Below are 22,616 nucleotides of genomic sequence, written 5' to 3' on the forward strand. Positions count from 1 at the left end.
GACATTAAGTCAGCATTTTTACCCTTTAGGTGTTTAACAGGAATAGCAGCAACGTGAAGGAGAAAATTCACAATCTTTATTTTTTACACTCGCATGTTCTTGTAGACCCAATTTTTGAATTTTTACAAGGGATAAAAGGAGAAAATGTATACTTATATTTGTAGCCCAATTTCTCTCAAGTAAGCACATATCTCAAATGTCTATGTAAAGTGTTCGGCGGGCGCAGTAGAGGGCTCAGAAGCAAAGGAGCGACAAGGGGATTTTGGAGAGTACGTTTTTCTGAAATGGTTTTTGGGGGGCATGTTGCATTTAGGAAGCCCCTATGGTGCCAGAACAGAAAAAAAAAAAACCACATGCCATACCATTTTGGAAACTAGACCCTTGAGGAACGTAACAAGGAATTAAGTGAGCCTTAATACCCCACAGGTGTTTCACGACTTTTGCATATGTAAAAAACAGGGGTGTGGAAATTTTATAAAAAACTACTTGTCCACAGGACTAAAATGGAGCAAAATCTACTTGTCCTTCATGACGATCCACTTGTCCCGGCCAATTTTCGCTTTTACACACATTTTTTCCTCCTCGCCCTATAATAGCCATAACTACCTACTATAATGATACCTTTTCATTTTTCAATAACATTCTCTGAACCAAAAAATATATATATATTTGGGGAAGTGAAATTGAAATAGTAAAAGATAATTTTACAGATTTGGTGGTTTTCTTTTCTGCGCCATTTACCTTGTGGTCAGATAACATGTTAGTTTTATACTTTAGGCGCCTGATTACAGCGATACCAGATTTGTATCGTTTACGTCATGTTTTACTAATTCTGAACGTTTTCTAAATTTTTTTTAATTGCCATTTTTTTAACCCCTGTAGCTTTATTTTTTTTCCGCATACCAGGCTGTATGAGGGCTCATGTTTTGCGCCATAATCTGTTTTTTGTATCGGTACCATTTTGGCATTGATCTGACTTTTTAATTGCTTTTTATGGGATATTATAAAAATTGCAAATCTGTGGTTTGGTATTTTTTTACATTTACCGTACGGGATACATAATGTTATATTTTAATAGGTTGTACAATTACGCACGAAGCGATACCAAATATGTTTATTTTTATTATGTTTGCATGTTTTTATATAGGAAAAGGGGGCGATTTGAACTTTTAACATGGAAGGGGTTAATGCAGCGGTCTTCAAACTGTGGCAAGCAAGATGTTGCAAAACTACAACTCCCAGCATGCTCGGACAGCCAACGGCTGTCCTGGCATGCTGGGAATTGTAGTTTTGTAACATCTGGAGGGGCACAGTTTGAAGACCACTAGGTTAATGTGTCTTTCAAACTTTTATTAAAACTTTTTTTATTTTTTTTTACAATATTAGACTTATGAGGAATCATTAGATTCCTCAGACAGATGAATAGAGTTCTATTGAACTCTATTAATCTGTGTGCTCTGTGATCCATTGATAGAGCCTGGTCCAGCCAGGATCTATCAATGACAGAGCCGGGACAGCAGGAAGCAGAGGTAAGTCCTCCGTCTACCTCTATAGTGGATCGACCCCCTGCGATCGCGCTGCGGGGGGGGGGGGCGATCCACCCCACTAGCCCACCAAGGAGGATTCACATGTCCCTTTAGACGCCGCTGTCAGCTTTGACAGCGGCGATCTAAAGGGTTAATAGCCAGCCGCGGCGATCGCCGCATGCTGGCTATTAGCAGCGGCCCCCGGCTACTGAGAACAGCCGGGGGTCTGCAGAGTATGGAGCGGGCAGGAATCCCGAGCCCGCTCCATACATACTGCAGAGCGCCGCAAGCATCTCCCTGTGCAGACGTGTGTCCGCTCCTCCCCTCCGCTCTCCGAAGCTACAGCTGGGCGGAGTGAAGGCAGAGGACGCAGGTCTGCACGGGGAGCAATAGGCCACGCCCCCTCATCTCCCCCGCACGTCTGCAGAGCAGGGGAGAGAAGACAAATACACAGCTTCTATCTCCCCTGCTCTGCTTCCGAGGATACAGTTTTTTATTGTCGGAGGCGGCAGAGTATGGAGCGGGCAGGAGTTGGCAGCCCGCTCCATACAGACTGCAGATCGCCGCCGCACTTGTCAGGTCCGGCCCTGCTTGCCTGAAGCCGGGCTAAGGGCCGGACAAATTCACCTGCCCGGCACCCAAGACTGCTAGTCCCGGGCGTCGGGCGATAGGAATTCCACATCCCTGAAAAAAATGTGTGTTTCCCCCCCAAATTTCACATTTTTGCAAGGGTTAATAGCAGAAAACAGCCCCCAAAATTTGTAACCCCATCTCTTCTGAGTATGGAGGTACCCCATAAGTTGAGCTGAAGTGTACTACAGGCGAACTACAATGCTCAGAAGAGTCATATTTGGCTTTTTGAGAGCAAATTTTGCTCCGGGGGCGTGTCGCATTTAGGAAGCCCCTATGGTGCCAGTACAGCAAAATAACCCCCACATGGCATAACATTTTGGAAACTAGACCCCTTGAGGAACGTAAAAAGGGGTACAGTGAGTATTTACCCCCACTGGTGTCTGTCAGATCTTTGGAACAGTGGGCTGTACAACATTTTTTATTTGCACAGCCCATTGTTCCAAAGATCTGTCAGACACCAGAGGGTTGTTAATTCTTACTGCACCCCTTATTACATTCTGTGAGGGGTGTAGTTTCTGAAATGGGGTCACATGTGTTTTTTTTTTTTTTTTTGCGTTTGTCAAAACCGCTGTAACAATCAGCCACCCCTGTGCAAATCACCTCAAATGTACATGGTGCGCTCTCCCTTCTGGGCCTTGTTGTGCGCCCCCAGAGCACTTTGCACCCACATATGGAGTATCTCCGTAGTCGGGAGAAATTGCATTGCTTTTTTTCCCTTTTACCTCTTGTGAAAATGAAAAGTATAGGGCAACACCAGCATGTTAGTGTAAAAAAATTATTTTTTTACACTAACATGCTGGTGTAGACCCCAACTTCACCTTTTCATAAGGGGCTAAAGGAGAAAAATCTCCCAAAATTTGTTAGGCAATTTCTCCCGAGTACGGCGATACCCCAAATGTGGCCCTATAATGTTGCCTTGAAATATGACAGGGCTCCAAAGTGAGAGCGCCATGCGCATTTAAGGCCTGAATTAGGGATTTGCATAGGGGTGGACATAGGGGTATTCTACGCCAGTGATTCCCAAACAGGGTGCCTCCAGCTGTTGCAAAACTCCCAGCATGCTTGGACAATCAACGGCTGTCCGGCAATACTGGGAGTTGTTTTGCAACAGCTGGAGGCTCCGTTTTGGAAACAGTGGCGTACCAGACGTTTTTCATTTTTATTGGGGAGGGGGTCTGTGTAGGGGTAGGTGTGTATGTAGTGTTTTTTACTTTTTATTTTATTTTGTGTTAGTGTAGTGTAGTGTTTTTAGGGTGCAGTCACACGGGCGGGGGATTACAGCGAATTTCCCGCTGCGAGTTTGAGCTGCCGCGCAAAACTTGCTGCATTGCAAACTTGCAGCCTGATACTCACTGTAAGCCCCTGCCCATGTGAATGCACCCTATACATTCACAGGGGGGGGGGGGGCCTCCAGATGTTGCAGAACTACAACTCCCAGCATGCACGGTCTATCAGTGAATGCTGGTAGTTATAGTTTTGCAACAGCTGGAGGCACACGGATTGAGAAACACTGAGTTAGGAAACAGACAATGTTTCCCAACCAGTGTGCCTCCAGTTGTTGCAAAACCACTACTCCCAGCATGCCCAGACAGCCGAAGGGCATATTGGGAGTAGTAGTTACGCAACAGGTGGAGGAGAACAGTTTGGGGACCACTGTGTAGTGGTGTCCAAGCTGTAGCCCTCCAGATGTTGCAAAACTACAACTCCAAGCATTCTCAGGCATGCTGGAAGTAGTAGTTCGGCAACATCTTTAGAGCCAGATGTTGCTGAACTACAACTCCCAGCATGCCTGGGCAGTCTGAGCTGGCTTGGAGTTGTAGTTTTGCAACATCTGGAGGACTACAGTTTGCAGACCACTAATACAGTGGTTCCCAATTTGTGCCCTTCCAGATGTTACAGAACTACAACTCCCAGCATGCCTGGACAGTCTGAGCATGCAGAGGATGTGTAGTTTTGCAACATCCGGAAGGGCACAGTGGTCCCAAAACTGTGGACCTCCAGATGTTGCAAAACTGCAACTCCCAGCATGCCCGGACGCCAAGGGCTGTCTGTGCATGCTGGGAGTTGTAGTGTAAGGGGACCAGATGGAGCAGTCCAGATCGCTTTATGGCGGTCTGGACTGCTGCAAAGGTCCCGCGCCGCCGCCGAAGATCCACTCAACCCTCGCCGCTGCCGCCGTCGGGATCCGGATCTTCAGGGACGAGGTAAGTACCAGGGCCGGGCCCCAGCACTCCCCCGTCCCTCGCCACGTCCTCCGGTCTTCCTCCCGTTCTCTCCGGACTTCCAGGGACCGGGCAGGGTGGGAGGAAGTAACTGCCCCCCCCCTTCGATTGGTCGGTTAGTTCGAACCGAGAAATCGCAGGGGATAGGAGGAGGTGGCAGTCTCCTATACTTTAGCATGGTCCGTTGCTGTCTGTGACAACCGGGATCATGCAAATTTACCGGGCGGTCGGGTCCCAGAGAGCCTACACGGCCCCCCTTGGCGTTTGCCCTGGATGTTTGCTGAAGGATTTCAGCAGGCATCCGGTTCCGATCTCTGCCCGGCGCCGCGGCAGGGACGGAATATACCATGACGTACATGTATGTCATGGGTCCTTAAGTACCGGGGTCCCATGAAGTACATGTACGTCATGGGTCCTGAAGGGGTTAAAATAACAGGCAAATGGCATCCTGTTACATTAGTTTTCATCCTTTTGTCAGTATGAACCATTAAGCAGCAATAACGAGAAAAAATTGGCATGGAAGAGAATGACCATGTGAACCTACCCTTACACTGACTTGCTCCCTTGACTGATGTCAATGTTTATCTAGTCTATTTTTCAACACAAGTGCTTTCTCTGCTAAGGGTGCGCTCACATTGAGTAAATCAAGAGGAATTTACTCGAGTAATTCCTCTTGAATTCTCCGCTCCAAATTAATGCACATCTCCTCTGCCCATTGACTTTAATGTTTTTTCTGCTGTCCTGTTCCCACTGAGAAAATTCTGCTAGCGGAAAAGAAAGAAAGAACATGCTTATTCTTCAGGTTGAATCCGCAAGCAGAATCCTATAGAAGTCAATGGTAAAAAAAAATGCTGCCAACAGTTTTCGAGCAGAATTCAGAAAAGTAGATTAAATAGCCTCCTCTTCATTCCTCTTCATTTCTGCATGGAAATTCCGCTTGATGGATAAAATGACAGAGGGCAACAATTTCCTGAAATTATTCCTTGTGAATTACTCTTGAATTCCTCAGTGTGAATGCACCCTTAGGCAGTAGACCAAGGAATAAACTCCCCGCTAATAAGATTTATCCTGCCATTTTCACACTAGTTTTCTGACATCATACTAGAAGCAATACATTTTTTATTTTTATTTTTATTTTTTTTAGTTTAGTTTAGTTTTAAATGATCTATTTACACGTACGGTGTTCTGCGCAGATTTGATGAACAGAATTGATGCGCAGGATTTCAAGCTGTGTTCAGTCATTCAGTTTACATTGAAATCTGCAGCAGAAAATCCTGCGCATCAAATCTGCACAGAATACTGTACGTGTGAATAGATCATTAGGAAGATTTAAGCTCATCTATTGAAAGATGTTCAAAATCCCCCAGTTTTAAACAAGGCATTCACAAAAAAGTCCAGTAAGTAAAATTATAGCCAACATAAAAATGATATTTATGAAATCATATATTCTTGTATGTAGCTTTTCATTTGTGTCAAACAATAAAAATAAATTCAAATATAAAAAATGTACCGTATCTAATTTCATTTGGCCCCTATAGCAACCCAAAACTGCACATGAACACATATGACAGCAATAATACACAGTGGTGGGAAGAGGGTTCAAACATAAACCTGCATGATGGGTCTAGATCAAAGAGCTTTCGTTGAGAACTGTAACATTTTCACAGACAGTTATATTAGGAGTTTACAGCACTAAATACATTCACATAAAACAGATGTCACATGTACTTTATAAAATGAGGTTTTAGGTCAGGACTATAAATATTTCGGTAGGAACAAGGTTATACATGACAAACTGCAATAGGTTCACAAAAATAAGCTAAAAGCTAAACTTTATACAAAGATGGGATCAGCGTTTGACAGGGGCTTGTAAAAATAATTCTATATTTTAAGTTCTCTTTCCCAGGACATGCCACAATTCATGGATCAAAAATATCCAGATACAGACTAGACTATACCAACTGCTAAATATGCTCTGGTGTCAGCTGTAGTTTAACTCTCTGGGAGCCAGAATGACTGTGCATACAAGAGATTATTCATAATTCACATAGTGTTGGTGCCAGTTTATCTCCCACCCCGGGTATGTAACATAACTCTGCAGACACGCCGCTTGCCATCTCTATTTTTACCTTCCATAAACCCAACCAGATCTGTGCAAGACAGCTTCTTAGAAATGGCTTTTCAAACAAACATTTGTAACCAGCATCCAGTGTACAATAACCGGTCACATTACAAGTAGCGCGCAATGGAATTCTAGAGAGACGGTCAGGGAGGGAAGAAATAAGTCATTTAGAGGGCATGACACATTTACATCTGCTGAAAGGTAGATCCGGGCAACGCAAGGTCCAACAGACTGAGCGGTATCAGAATTCTCAAAGTACATTATATTGAAGTTGTGCTGTTTAAGAAGCATTTCGAGATTTATTTCTTGTTATATAGAGTAGCGTAAGATAAGATTCGAAAATACTGAGGAGGTTCTTGTTTATGCCTAGTGCAAACCTGTTTAGCTGATGTTGTGGGCATGGGTTAGCCTCCATATTGAATGCTAATTCATCACTGAAATTATTTTATTTGCTGCCTTCATTTCCAGTCACTAATGTCTATCATACAAATAAAACTGACCAGAGGATAGATCAATATCCACAAAAACACAAGTAGGGAGATTTATCAAAACCAGTGTAGAGATAAGGCTGACCAGTTGCCAACAGCAACCAATACGATTGCTTCTTTAAATTTCAAAGAGCTCTGAAAAATAAAAGAGAAGCAATCTGATTGGTTTCTATGGGCAACTAATCAACTTTTTCTCTGCGCAGGTTTTGAAGGGCACGAGCCACTTTCAAATATGACTGAGCACATTAGGACCTTGTGCGTCTTTTTACCTGCCAGTGACATAATGTTGACAATAGCACAAAGTTATAGTACTGTTTTAACTTACCTGGTGGCAAAAATGCACAAAAGGTACTAGATCTTACAGCAGTTGGGGATCTATATTTATGGACCCCTCATGAAACAGTTGTACTAAAGAGGCATAGAGCAATGCTCATATGGTTATTTGTATTTAGCCACAACTTTTATTTTTATAGGACAGTTTGTACCCACATGGACCTTACATGTTTTAGGTGAATTATGATGGTAAATGATGTTGTATGCCTTCATTACTTTTACATCCTGTTTGGCATCAGCTTTATTATACCATACTGTATTTCCTATAGAGCTTGGGTCCAAAGCCAATGTGAACACAAAAGCCGCATAGTTAGATTGTATTAAAGGACAACTGCAGTGAAATAAACATATCCTCTATCTGCAGGGACTCCCACGATCTCCCAAATGGGGCCCTGGCAGTGCCACGCTGTGCACCGGCTAATGCGCGTGTCATCAAGCTCACAGAGCTTGACGGACAGCCCCCCCCCCCCCCCCAAATACAGCTTTATGGGAGAGGCGGGGATGCACAAATGCTGCATCCCCATCCCTCCCATAGAACTACAGGGAGGAGGAGTGTCGGCTGCGGTGCCATGCTGCGGTCGGCATGCCTCCTGCATGGTAGACCCGCGGAAGAAGAAGGGCCCTGTGCAGGAGATCGTGGGGGGGTCCCAGCTTTCTGACCCCCACTATCAGACACTTATCCCCTATCCACAGTTTAGGTTACTGCAGATTTCCTTTAATCTATTGTAGTCAAAAGACTGTGTAAGGTCTTCTACAAATACAAGTTAGGTCAGCAGAAAGTTGTCTTTATCACGCTTGAAAAGCCTATCCCTTCTTTAGTGCAGCATGGTATAGTTAACAACATGCAGGCTATACCATTACGGTAGCAACACTGTATGCTGCCCATCATGAAGCAACAATGTAGTCAACAGATGTCACCACACTGGCAATACTATAGCATGCCCCTGCCTGCTCATCTACTGGTTTCTAAAACCCACCCTAAATAGCATCCTAAGACCACCATACAAACATACTTATTTCTTATGGTAAGTATTAAGTAACACCAGAACATACATAGGAATAACATGTTGTGACAAGGCCACACATTGTGCCTTAGACTAATTGGTATAAAATTCTGAAAAAGACATCTATTAATAGATATTGCATGACACTAATTCATCTTAAATAATCACTCTGTGCATCCCCTTTCCAGCACAAATGTATTTTTGGCACCCAAAACTACTGTTTGGGGTTGTATTAACTCCACAAAAATGTATGACATATTGATAAAATGTGCCTCTTTTTAAATCATCAGCAGGGGTCTGGCTGAGAACATGAGTCTTGTGGTGAGGAGGTGGCCACCCAGGCACAGGCAGTCTTCATTAAGTTTTAAGAGAGAGACAGAAACCGTTGTTTGTGACAGAAACTCTGTCACAAACAAAGAAATACTTTCACAGACATCAACAAAAAACTACTGAAAAAGCTGGCAAGCGGCAAAACCGTAAATGTACTGGTTACCTGGCTCATCCGATCTGTTATCTAGGTCTGATATCTGATCAAGGAGGTCCTCAGCAGCTATCCCTTTGCAATCATTTTTACTAGGCCAATAATCTGTTGGTCGAACCCAAAAACTGTCATTAGAACGAACTTTTTTAAATGTAATACTTCCTTAAAAACTAAGCATTTTCTTTAAGGGGTACTCCACTGCTCATACTTTAATATACTTCATAAAAATGATTGCTAGAGATGTGAAAAAATGGTTTAAAAAAAAAAAACGGTCACTAGGGGTCTGTCTCTTTCATTTTGAAATCAACCCCTGGTATTCAAGATTTTTTGGTCCTAGCAACAAATTTTTTTTTACCAATTTGCTGAGGGGAGTGTGGTTGTCTCCCTGCTCTGCTCCCTCCAGTGCAGTGTATAATTCAGCTTTCACCAGTAACAGCTGAACCCCTGTGAGATTCAGACAAGACCCAGACAGCTAGCAGCCTTTTCAGAAGAGGAGCATTTCCATGACAAGCAATATAAGGTACTAAATTATGAATAAGGCCCATTAGGTGGGCCCAAATGAGTCACCTGTGTCCATGTTGTCCATATACTGAGGTTTTACTTTTCAATAAATTGCTCCGTTGGATCTATTCACGCTGGACATTCCACTTTCTTAAATTATTATTTATATGCAAAATTATTTCTCCAAGGTCATTTTCTGAACTTATTTATTGTGTAATTGCATTATATGGGTTCCACAGAGCTGATTTATGGTTACATAAAGCAGGTATTTTGGGCACAAAGCTTTGCAAATGTAAACATTTTGGCATAAAATGCAGGTTTTTCTTGTGTATTTGCACCATATAGGTTCCACATGGCTGTATTGGAGTTATAAAAAGTTAGGCACAAAAGCTTTGCAAATGTAAAAATATTTGAGCAGACATGACAAGGAAGGGGGGGGGGGGGGGGGGGGAAGCAAGTTCATCTTGCTCTTGAAGAAACGCCCCCAGCTTCCAAGAGAACTGCCAGAAGATTGAGCAAGGTAAAATATAGATTAAAAGGTATTTTACATATAGAAACATGCATGTTATTATGCATTTAGGTCTTAGGGCACATTACTACATTGCCATTTTTGAAATTCTCTTACTAATGACAGTAATGCTTCAAATGTAATCTGCTTTTTGCTGAACATAGTGATGCAGTAAATAAATTTTTTTATGTGTGCTAGGGTAATTCCACATATAATACCCTATGTTTGTGGTAAATGGTCGCATACCTGCAGAACAATATGTTGATGTAGAATTTGGGGTCTACTGGGTTCAATAGATTAAAATTAGTCTGCTAGTGAATATGGTCAGTTCATTTCTAAGCGTATTCTGTTATTTTGAAAGATTCAAATCCACAGCAGATTATGTACGAGTGAACATAAGCGTGAACGTACCCTTTAACTGATTTATGCTAGAGAAGTCACAGAGTGATGGAACATGTAGGGAGACAGTAATTCTGACCCCTATTACCCTAGGAACCATCATGCGTGACATACCTTTCTTACAATGCTTTCCTTGCATGTGCTGTATTGTTATATCTACTGACTACCCTTTTTTTCATATTTATAAATAAAAGGTATTTATGCTTCTACTTAAGATAGTAAGGCTGCGTTCACATGGCCGTCTAGGCCCGACCAGTTCTTCTCCCATCAAAAAAAGAAAAGGAATTAAAAGAAAAAAAAAACAGACAAAAAAGTTATCCGTTTGTATCCGTTATTGTTTAGTTAATAAACCAAAAATAAATAAAAATTAATATTTCTGTTCTGAGCATGCTCAGAAGTAAAAACAGATTGAAAAAACAGATGCAAACGGATGACATTAAAGGCTCATCCGTTTTCCATAGACTTCAATGTTAAATTTACTGTATCCATTATTTTCTTCCGTTTCTTTGATGGGAGAAAAAATACTGCATGCACCGTCTTTTCTTCTGTAAAAAAAAAAAAAATGGGAATGAGCACAGACAAGTGCAAACGGATGTGAAAGGATTGTAAAGAAAATCCAATTGACATCAATGGGATTATTTTACAACCGTTTGTAATCCGTTCACAAGCAGCAACAACGGAACCTAAACCGGGGGGGGGGGGGGTGGGGGGCCAGATGGCCGTGTGAACGCACCCTAACATAGTAAAATAGTTCATAAGGTTGAAAAAAGACCAGAGTCCATCAAGTTCAACCTATAACCCTAATGAGTCCCTACTGATCTGATCCAGAGGAAGGCAAAATTCCTTCCTGACTCCAAATATGACAGTGAGAATAAATCCCTGGATCAACATTCTGTCCCTATAAATCTAGTATCCAGCACCTGTAATGTTATTACTATGTAGTGCATTCTTTGATTTTGGCATACTCTCTTTAGGATTCTTAGTGTGCTTAGTGTGATACACCTTTACTTAGGTACCGCTCACCCTTTTGTCATTAAAATAGGTGCATGCCTCTTAATAAATCTAGCACATTGTTGTCTGTCATAAATCTAGGAAATTAAATACAGTCATGTTATGAGCAGGTATAGACTTGTGCCACTTTTTCCACCATATCCTGGCTTAAATGGACACTGTTAGATTCAAAAACATTTTTATATATTGTACATCTTGGCAAAGCATGTGTACTCCGCCCCTAGACATCTTATCCCCTATCCTTTGGATTTTTTTTTTTTATAGATATCATTGCTTATAAAAAAGACCACTAGGGGTCCCCATACCATCCAGAACATAATCCTCTCCAGCTGCAGAATCATCTTCTCCAAGCTGAAGCATAGGCTGGGACAAAGTCAATGAAGTGAGGGAGTGGCTAGCACTCCTTTGTGCTCACTCCTGTCCTGTCTATGAGACTCCTGTCTGAAAATAGAGAGGAGAGGATTACAGAGCAGCCTGCAGTGACTGGATAAAGAGACCCAGCACAGAACAGCAGGCTCGGGAAGGAAGGTAAGTCATGCAGAGTGAAGACTAGAGAGACTAATCAAGTAGGCACAAAAAAAAGTATTTGTAGAAGTATTTGTGAGAAATATATTTGTTCGACACATACAAATATATGTACATCATCAGGATTAGGTACTGGGTAACATAACTTTTTTTTTTGTTGGGGGGGGGGGGGGGGGGAGGGGAAGAGTATGACAGGTATGCTTTAAAGGGGTTTTCCTGCCAGAAAATAGCTGATTGACAAAATGTCTCTGATTTTCCATAGCAACCATTCAGAATTCGTCTTTCAGGTACCAGAGCAATTTGAAAAATGAAAGCTGAGTTGTAAGTGGTCGCTACAGACAAATCAGACAATTTCAACCATGTTTTCCGGACCAGCCATAAACCTCATCTTCAAACATTGTATAGTGGCCATGCTGGGTTACTCCAGCTCAGTTCCCATTCACTTAAATGGGCACTGTCACATATCAAAACCTTTGATATGTAACAGAGTACCTAAAATTGTTAACATTTAAATATATTAAATATGTATAGTTTATATATATTTATGTATAGTTAAAATATATTTACCTAAATCCTTGACCTTGTCCTTCATGCAGGATGGAAGCCATCTTCTCCGGCAGGCGGATTCTGTTTCCTGGCCACTGGGACAAATTCCAGGAAGTGAGGGAGGGACAAACAGGTTCTCTGTTTGTTCTGCACTGAGGAGGAGGGAGAAAGTTCCCCCATGATATGTGCTGGCAAGTGTCATACTTGTGAAAGGGAACATCCCCATCTCCTCAGTAAATTACAAAGAACCAAGCAGCAGAAGAGAGGAGATGACAGAAGATAATGATTGAAGCATGGGGAACTGAGCTGCAAGCAAGACTGGGTAAGCATGCAGCTTTTTTTTTTCCAGACACGTACGCTTTAAATGCCGTATCTACTATAGTCAAGAGATGCAGGCTCCACCCACAGTTAATTGACAGCTTATTGACAACTTTCTCTCAACTATTCTACATAGGGAAAAAGCTGAGTGTGGGCAAGAGGAGGCTGCATCATAAGCGACAGATCACTGAACTGGTACTAATGTGAGAGAGGGCATCATAAAGGGGATAACAGGTTCCCGTTTACTAAGGCCATGAACTGCAGATTATTTATTATAAAGTATAATTGTAAATGACACAAATTAGGTGTAATTTACTTCAGCTAAATATTTGTTCATAGCTCTAATGTAATTTTCCTCATCAGTTTAACAGCTGTGTGTCAAGAAAAATCATTATGTAGCCTGTGTCACACCACCGCAAGAAGTGCAGTTAACACTGCCATAGTGGGGGAAAAATGGAAAAAATAAGTATTTACTACTATACACATTTAAACCATTAAAGGGTTGTTTTAAGTTGTCTTGAGAATTGAGTACTTTAATTACAAGGGAATCTTACTGTTCCATACAAAATATTCTTTGGCTTTTACTCATGCAGAACACAAGAAACTAATATGACACTCATTAAAATATTTCAGTAGAACATCTTCTAAAAAATACTAAAAAAAAAAACAAAACTCTGCAATGAAAATCTAACATATAAGAGACAAAACACTTCATTAACATGATCTATGCTAACAGTGTTGGTCATTGTTTCCTGCATATGCTGACAATATGAAGCTGGATGCTTGATCTTTCCATGCCTGGGACTTGAGAAAAACATTTAGGAGTGGGAGACACAGCTTTCCATCTTCTGAACATGACAGGTCTGTGCATCATTGTTATCATCAGACTGACCAATAACCAATACCCTGCTTTCTATAAATCCAGAACATAATTTAAGAGTTACATTTTAACTGGACTCCCTGTTCCTACAGCCTATATAAATCACAGTACCTCCGACACTGGAGAAGAACAGGATGATCTAGGGCTGGGCGGTATACCGGTTCATACCGAATACCAAAATTGTTGCACTGCACGATATGAATTTTAACCCATACCACAATACCAGTTTGGCCCCTCCCCTTGGGGAATGAATGAATCAGCCCAGCGCTGCGCTGTCCCCACATCGGGGAACTAATCATATGTTACCCATGAGCGCTGTTCTGCCCCCCCCCCCCAAAATTAATTATTAGCCCAGCCCACCGCTGTCCCCATCAGGGTACTACTCACATGTCACCCGCATGCGCTGCCCTCCTCGTCCTGTCTGTTGCGGCCGCCGGGCGCTGACACTCTATACCAGTGGTCTCCAAACTGCGGACCTCCAGATGTTGCAAAACTACAACTCCCAGCATGTCCGGGCATGCTGGCAGTTGTAGATTTGCAACATCTGGAGGTCCGCAGGTTGGAGACCACTGCTCTATACTGTACGCTATGCCCGGGCTTAAAAAAAATAAACAAAATAAACTTTAACTCACCTCCCGTTGGTCCGGCCTCACTTGTTTCCTGGGGACGAAAACGTATGAGAGCCGTCAGCCTATCACCAGCCGCAGCGATGTTCTGCCTCGGCCGGTGATAGGCTGAGCCCACTGTCATGTAAGAAGCCAGCTTCTTACATGACAGTGCGCTCAGCCTATCACCGGAACATCGCTGCGGCCGGTGATAGGCTGACAGCTCTCCGACGTTCCCGTCCCCAGCGTAAGGCCGACGTAGGTGCGTTAAAGTTTCTTTTGTTTACCTTATGCAGCCCAGGCATAGGGATACCGCACAGTATAGAGTGTGTCAGCGCCGGAGGCCGCAACAAACAGGACGAGGAGGAGGGCAGCACATGTGGGTGATATGTGAGTATTTACCCCGATGGGGATGTGGGCTGATAATATGGGGGGGGGGGGCTAGGAAATACCGTTATATACCGTGGAACCACCAAAAGTTTAAAAAATACCGTGATACACGCATTTGGTCATACCGCCCAGCCCTAGGATGATCATTATTGTAGGCCCATAAAGTAAATAACTATTTTTAACTCCAGTTCTCTAAGGTGTTTTATCTTGTGTGGAAAATCTTCAGAGGTATGCTTGAGAAAACTCAGTGTGTAATTTCTTAAGGAATGAAGAACTATGGGATTACATTTATATATGTGAGGTCATGTATCTGTCAAATTATGACTGCAAAAAGTATAACCAATTTTTGGGATAATTGTATAAAACCAAAATTTGTATCCTCAATCTACTATGGCATAGGATAACATGCAATGGCCCAGAATTATGAAACAGAAAGCAGACATCTGAAGTCTTTATACATTAGATTTTTACAGTATAGTATTTGATGATGAATCTGGTGAATGGATAACCAAATTTCTTTGGAAAGGCTCTAGCTATCGAACACAACAAAGACAGTAAAGTAATGTATGAAACCTAGTAATAGCAGTCTACAAAGAAGTGTCCTCCAGATACAAAATTTAATATGCTTAGTGATACGGTGGATAAATTTAGCAAACGGGACAAACATATCTCACACAGCTTGTGCCTTAAGCCCTAACACTTGTATCTGCATCCGGCATCTGGTGATTACTCTGAAAAAAGATCTTTCTGGTGTGAAGTTACAAGGACTTGTAGGAGGATATGTAACATTGTTGAATCCAGATTGCTTCATTTCTCGTAATTGTTTTTAAAAGGATTGTACAAACTTCAGAAATGTTACCCAGTTAAGAGTATATGGGACGCCAATCCTACTTACCAAGTTCATTTAGGGTATGGCCACATGTAGAGCCTGCTGTTTTGTCAAAGGATTGCTAAAACCAAAAGGACATTATCAAGCATTTAAAAAACAGGCCTATTTTAAGTGGCTTATTGTTGGCTTAACCCTTAGTGCCAGGCTACCCCCCATTGTAAATAAATAAAATCTTCATATACAAAAAATCAGTAAAGTGAGTCACACTTAGAAGCTCATCATTTTCAACATATGGGGTGCAGGAGAAGAAAAGCAATCCTGGTGCACAGGATTTAAAAAGGCATATACAACAGCATAGTGAGAAGGATCTGTCCTGAGATGGATCTGTCCGGGGTTGCCGCGTGCCCCCTGCGATCACACATCTTATCCCCTATCCTTTGGATAGGAGATAAAGGGGTATTCCGGCCAAATACATCTTAAGTATATAAGGCCTAGCTTGAACTGGAACCTGAGGTTCCCCCTTCTTTGTGCAGCACTTTTCACAATACATTTGTGGTGTCCGTTTTCCATATGCGCTGAGAAATATTTGGAGCATGCAGAAAACATACCCATAGGCCCCAATCACCCAATTCTGGCAAAAAAAATAAAAAATATTGACCTCTTTTTAGGTGGTTTCCATCAGGATTTGGGTTTTACTGTAAAAAAAAAAAAAAAAAAAATAGTACAGACCTCTGCACTATATCTCAAAGCAAAAAAATAAAATAAATAAAAAATAAATAAAAAATGGAAGTCTATGTGGCATCTGTTGGGGAGTCTACCAATGTTTACCCCTGCCAGACAGCACAAAAAAGTAGTGTAAAGAGAGCCCAACAGTACCAGCAAAATGGAAGAATATTTTACAAATCTTATCCACACTCTGCAGGAAGAAGCCGTACAGGAACAGCATGAAAATTGACTTGTGGAGCAGACTGTAAACCTAAAGCATGGGAGTCTATGTTGCAGAGACGCTGAAGATTTTGTTGTGCATTTTAAAATCAGTTTGAAGTCGATGAGGAAGTGACAATCTGCAACAAATCCACAATAAATATAACTGTACAGAATATGCAGAAAAATGCCCACAAACATCTTGACACAACATTATATTAGAAAATATTTTATAGATTTGTTTATTCAAAAAAGATATATAAAAGCTCAACTTCATTATTAGATCATAAAATTAAAGGGGTATTCCAGGAATCAAAAAACAGGCCTTCAAAGACAGCTCCCTCCTTGTCTCCAGTTTGGGTGCGATTCTGCAGCTCAGCTCCATTGAAGTGAATGGTGCCAAGTTGTAATACTACACCGAAAGAGGAGACAAGGAGGGTGCTGTCTTTGAAAAACAAAAAAAGGCCTTTTTTTAATTCCTGGAATACCCCTTTAAGTACACAACTGGGAGGAACAAATAGTGTACACTGTGTTAGCACGAAGCACTCCATGGTAAATAAGTAACTACAGTAAAATCTCCCTTAGCGGACACCACCCAATAGGGGACACCTCCCAATAGCGGACAGTTTTTAATTCCCCGGCAGAGTCCCATAATACCTAATGTATTTGCACCCTCAGAATAGGAGACACTACCAATAGCAGACGCTGACATGCACGAAAGGACAAAACACTCCCAATAGGGGACAAAACACTCCCAATAGGTGACAACCAGGCTTATGTACTGGCCCTACCTTGTACCGGGGGCCTCCTTCAGGGGGTACAGCCAATACCCCAGTAGGGGGCCCATGCCCCTGCAGAAGCCCCAGCACAGAAGCAGAAGACCGCTGTTTTAACAGTGGTCTCCTGCATCTGACGTCCGCCGGCCACATCATTCACCCTTTTCCTTCCCTGATCCCCCCTGTGCCACTTTATTTCCCCCAGTGCCAATTGATCCCCCCCCCCGCCTTTCTTTTTCACCCTCAGTGCCACATAATTTCCTCTTGACCCCCCCCATGCTATTTCATTCCCCCTTTACTGACCTCTGTGCAAATTCAACACCCCCTCTTTACCACTCCCTGTGCCATTTAATTCCCCCTTTATCCCCTGATGAATTTACACAGAGGGTAAAAAAGGGGGAATGAAATGACACAGGGGGATCAAGGGTAAATGATGTGGCACAGGAGGTAATGGGGAGATAATTTGTCACAAGGAACAGGGGAATAAGGTGGCACAGGGGAGGGGATGAAATGATACAGGGAGGGGGATAAGAGGCGATTAAACAGCACTGTGAGATTCTACTGTAAGATTGCTTTTTATCATGTTTTATAAGTAATTACACTCTATAGTGAGTACAGTGCAGTATTCCGACATTTAGAAAGATTTGTTTAGCCTTTTTTCCCAATAGGGGACATCTCTCAATAGCGGACACTTTTTTATTCCCCGTGAGTGTCTGCTATTGGGAGATTCTACTGTAAATGCTATTATACATTTGTAAACTATGAAAAACCACCCTCGCTGCGTACTGTGTGACAAATGTGCAAAAAAACTCTCTCTTCACGTGGATCACATATGACTGGTATATCATCTATTAGTTGGTGAAACCATATGTAAAGTGCATGTGCGAGGGAATCAGTATATCAGTATAATTATATTTATTACATCACATGTTATAAAATAAATCATGGGAGTCCAAGCATTACAATGACTACAATGTGCGTGATCCATCGCAGTCACCAATTCTGGTCTGGGGGTCACGTCCCTCAATCCTTCCCATTTTAATTCACTGGTCAGCTTGCTCTGTTACATACTACTGTCATCTTAAGGGCTGACAACCAACTGATGAAGATAGAATGTGATGTTTTGTCACAAATTGGCGTCATAGACAATAATAAAGACAATTAGAAACTACAGAACTTCCGGGTGTTTGGCGGACATGGAAAAAAGGCCTATGCAGTCACAATATAATATTTATATGTATATATAATAGTAGTTGCTTAACTATGCAACTATTATTGATTACAGAATAATTTTACGGCGCTGAAGTATCCCTTTAAAATGCTCAATTTGATAATGCCTAAGTTTATCAAACATGTTTTAACCATTTAATCTATCAACCAACACCAGAAAGTGTGACTGCAATTGACTGAATCATTCTACTCCTTTCCAAGTCACACTTCATGAAGACAAGGAAGCGAAGATATAAGGGGTATAAGGGTCTATTCACACACGCGGAATTTCCTCGCCAATTATGCTCCTGCTTCCTTGGGTGGTTTCTGGCTTGTGTAGATTTTGTATGGAATTGGTGTGGAAATTACGATTGCGGAAATTCAGAAGTGTGGAATCCCATAGAACAGTAGTTCTCAACCTTTTTCTCCACAGTAACTCCAAAAGGGTGAAAGTATGTCCGCGGGTACCTCTCGCACGAGGGGTACCCGCGGACAAAATAAGTGATAAAAGTACTTAATTTCATAATGGCGAGTGCTTACCTTTCTAATGCAATACTTAATCCCCTTGTGCCATTATTCCCCCCTCCATATTAATCCCCTTGTGCCATTATTCCCCCCTTCATATTAATCCCCTTGTGCTCTTATTCCCCCCCTCCATCTTAATCTCCTTGTGCCATTATTCCCCCCTCCATCTAAACCCCCTTGTGCCATTATTCCCCCCTCCATATTAATCCCCTTGTGCTCTTATTCCCCCCCTCCATCTTAATCTCCTTGTGCCATTATTTCCCCCTCCATATTAATCCCCTTGTGCTCTTATTCCCCCCCCTCCATCTTAATCTCCTTGTGCCATTATTCCCCCCTCCATCTAAACCCCCTTGTGCCATTATTCCCCCCTCCATATTAATCCCCTTGTGCTCTTATTCCCCCCCTCCATCTTAATCTCCTTGTGCCATTATTCCCCCCTCCATCTAAACCCCCTTGTGCCATTATTCCCCTCTCCATCTTAATCCCCTTGCACCATTATTCCACCCCCCCCCCCTCGAGCCCCCTGGGCCAATATATGAGGTACATACAATAACACCCTCCCATACTACGGTATTACACTTAGTTTAACATGCTTACCAGGCCTGTGTCTATCCCGTTCGGCAGGAGTCGGAGGGCCGACCTGACAGGTGATTTCCTTCTGCGCTGTGCCGGCACCTCCGCACAACCTCAGGGACGTCACACATCAGGCCCAGCAGCCACTGCAACTCACATAAAGTGGGTGCGGTACAATATAGTTAGCTGTCACGGTGACTGCGACATCCAATCCCCGCTCTGCGCTGACAAATACTAGCTAATGCACGGCCGGTATTTGTCAGTGAATTGCTGTACCCCCGCATAACCCTTGGCGTACCCCTAGGGGTACGCGTACCCCTGGTTGAGAACCCCTGCCATAGAAGTCTATTGGGCTTTCATTTCAGGCAGAATTCCACAAGCAGAATTCTTCAAGCGGACATTCCGCCTGTGTGAATAGACCCTTAGACTTGTAACAAGCAGAGTATTGCCTGACCAAAACAAATATTCTGTTAAAGGGATATAGAGGCTTTCTTTTCAAAACAGTCTCACCTGTCCACATTTTGTATGTTTTATTACATCTCTGCTTTATTTACTTCAAGGATAAATGCATATGACAATAGGGCGGATTTGCTGCAACGTTATTACACAGATTTGCTTAAGAAAATCTACATTAGTTAACAGTAGGGATGCACCGAAAGGGAAATTTTTGTCCAAAACCAAAAATGTAGGCTGTGCTTGACCGAAAACCGGAACCGAAGATGTAATGTCATGCCCACTTTTTTATATAGTTTTTGTTACATTTTATTAATTACTTTTTTGGGCATGTGATGTGACCAAAATCAGCAATTTTTGCGTTCCAAATTTTTTTTTTTTTTGCGTTCCAAAACATAATAATTTTATATTTGGGACAATTATGCACACAACTATACCAAATATGTATTTTTATTATTATTTCATATATTTTTTTTTACATGGAAAATGGGAAAAGGAGGGCGATTTAAACTTTTAATATGGAAGAGGTTAATGTTTTTTAAACTTTTATTTAACTTCCATAGAGCTCCATTGATCTGTGCTCATTTGGTTTGAGCCGCTTCAGCCCGATTCAAACAAACAAAGAGCCACAGACACCAAGGAAAGAGAGGTAAGCCCTCCGACTACCTCCCCACTGGACCACCAGGGAGCATTTACATGTCCCTTTAGATGCTGCTGTCAGCTTTGACAGTGGCAATCTTAAGGGTTAATAGCCGGCTGCAGCATGTGGGCTATTAGCACTGGCTCTTGCTACAAGTATTAGCAGCGGGCTGCAGGGTATGGTTTGTTAGCAAGTTAAATAAGGGACATCAGAGAAATCTCTGATGTCCATAATTACAAGCAGATGTCAGCTGCTGATAGCAGCAGTTATCTCCCGTTTATGACGCAGACCCGACCCGCGGGCCTGCGTCCGCTCACCCGAACCATGACGTACATGTATGTCAGGGGTCGGGGAGGAGTTAAGTCACAAAATTATCAGCGGAAAATTCCTTCAGCCAAAAAGGGCATTTTTAGCTGGAAATTTTCTGCAGCCAAAATTTGGTGCATCCATAGATAAAATAATGAGCCAAGTGGATACGTTTTCAATAAATCTCATGATCACAATGTAGAATATTTCTATGCAGAAACTGACCTGTGGTGCGGGTTTTAAAATATTCCATATGTTTCTTAATTTTGTGGATCGTGCGCCAATTTAGCGACAATGAAGAAGTCAATATCTGCAACAAAATCTGCAAGTACCCCTATGGCTGTGGATACATAAATTACCGATTTTAAATACATTTTTCTGAGGATTCTAATCTTATGCAGCATTCTGTGCATTTACCCCAAGGAAGCGGAGGTGCAAATACATGCATAAAATCTAATTTAAAATGATTAAATAAATAAATAAATTTACAATTGCTTTCATTCACTAAGGCTATTTACACAGAATGACTTTTGAAACTACAGCAGAATGATCTGTGATAAGTGATTCCCAAGGATCTGATGGGCTCAAGAGCTGTGCGTAAGCTTCAAGCTATGACTGACAATTCACAGGAAATGAACACTGGATATTCATGCTTGTAGAATATCATTTCTGTAGTAGTGCGTATCCATACATGCTACCGGCACCTCTGAGCCCAGTGCTGTGGCTCTGTTATTTCTTTCTTCAATGCACAATGTGGAAAAGCGCTGGTCAAAATATTAAGAACTAATAATAAATTGACAAAAGTAGTAGAAAAAAACAACAAGATTTACTTTACAAAACCACTAGACTCAACAAATATATTTATTATGCAAATTAAAATCTTAAGTAACCGTTGGCAGAAAAACCTATTCATCTATACAAGGACGAAACATAGTGTTGCTTAAATATGTGTGTTCATAATGCCTCCTACAGGACATATCACATCACTACAAATCAGGCATAGACAGAAAAAAAATCATGACTGCAACCTATCCGACTTAATATCATACGTCAGAAATATTAATTTTAAAACTCATCACCTCTTTGTGTATTCTAGCAATCTCAAGTATTGCTCTGGCAAATCAAAGTCTTGGCTGCTAGACAGCATATAAAAGTAGCACCACTGGTGCCTGCACTGTCTAACAACTAACAAGCTCTGAATTTGGAACTAAACTATGTGACATTACCATAACTATTTGGCCAGATTTCACACACAGTATGTTGGTCACTATTTTTAGCTGAACAAGGAGTGGGTCCAAAATACAGAAAAAGCTGCAAAATCATTTCATTTTTAGAGTGTTAGTCTGCATTGGTGTCAATACTCCTAAAAATACTGCTTTAAAGAGGACAGTGTTGATGACCAACATAGACATTTATTGCATGAATCTATGGCCAGTTCCTGTAAGCAAGGTAAAGTACTGTCATATGGGTACAGCTGGGGTTTTATTATAAAAGGCACCAATAGAGCTGATCTACTTTTGAATATAAAGCATTCAAACTGATGAGGTTGGCATAAATCAACATACATAAAAAGTGACCAAAAATGCGCTATTTTGGACTTTGGAATTTGTTTGCGTGTTCGCCATTGACCATGCGGTTTAATTAACATATATTTTTTATCATTTGGACATTTCCGCATGCGGCGATACCACATATGTTTATTTTTATTTACACAGTTTTTTGTTTTTTTATGGGAAAAGGGGGGTGATTCAAACTTTTATTAGGGAAGGGGTTAAATGACCTTTATTAACTTTTTGTTTTCACTTTTTTTTTTTGCAGTGTTAAAGCTCCCATAGGGGGCTATAACACTGCACACAGTGATCTTTTACACTGATCCCTGCAAAGCCATA

General features: G+C 41.8%; 1 protein-coding gene and 1 long non-coding RNA gene across 7 annotated transcripts in view; one reads left to right on the plus strand and one right to left on the minus strand.

Annotated features, from left to right (window-relative positions):
* The window catches only part of LOC130284037 (uncharacterized), a 30,731-nt gene extending 17,634 nt beyond the window's left edge, over positions 1-13,097 (plus strand). Inside the window, exons 2-4 of one of the 2 annotated variants that reach the window (XR_008846906.1) lie at positions 11,493-11,756; positions 12,350-12,621; positions 12,754-13,097. This is a non-coding gene — a long non-coding RNA (uncharacterized LOC130284037). The remainder of the gene's footprint in view (positions 1-11,492; positions 11,757-12,349; positions 12,622-12,753) is intronic. The other variant, XR_008846907.1, reaches the window with a different exon arrangement.
* UBE2F (ubiquitin conjugating enzyme E2 F (putative)) overlaps positions 1-22,616 on the minus strand; it is a 288,300-nt gene that overhangs the window by 215,352 nt on the left and 50,332 nt on the right. For 4 of the 5 annotated variants that reach the window (XM_056533947.1, XM_056533948.1, XM_056533946.1 and 1 more), the window contains exon 5: positions 8,822-8,914. The exons of the other annotated variant lie outside the window; for it this stretch is intronic. In XM_056533947.1, coding sequence (XP_056389922.1) covers positions 8,822-8,914 — 93 coding nt within the window. The remainder of the gene's footprint in view (positions 1-8,821; positions 8,915-22,616) is intronic. 5 annotated transcript variants of the gene reach the window in all.

Source organism: Hyla sarda, chromosome 8 (genome assembly GCF_029499605.1).
Source record: "Hyla sarda isolate aHylSar1 chromosome 8, aHylSar1.hap1, whole genome shotgun sequence".
Lineage (NCBI taxonomy): Eukaryota > Metazoa > Chordata > Amphibia > Anura > Hylidae > Hyla > Hyla sarda.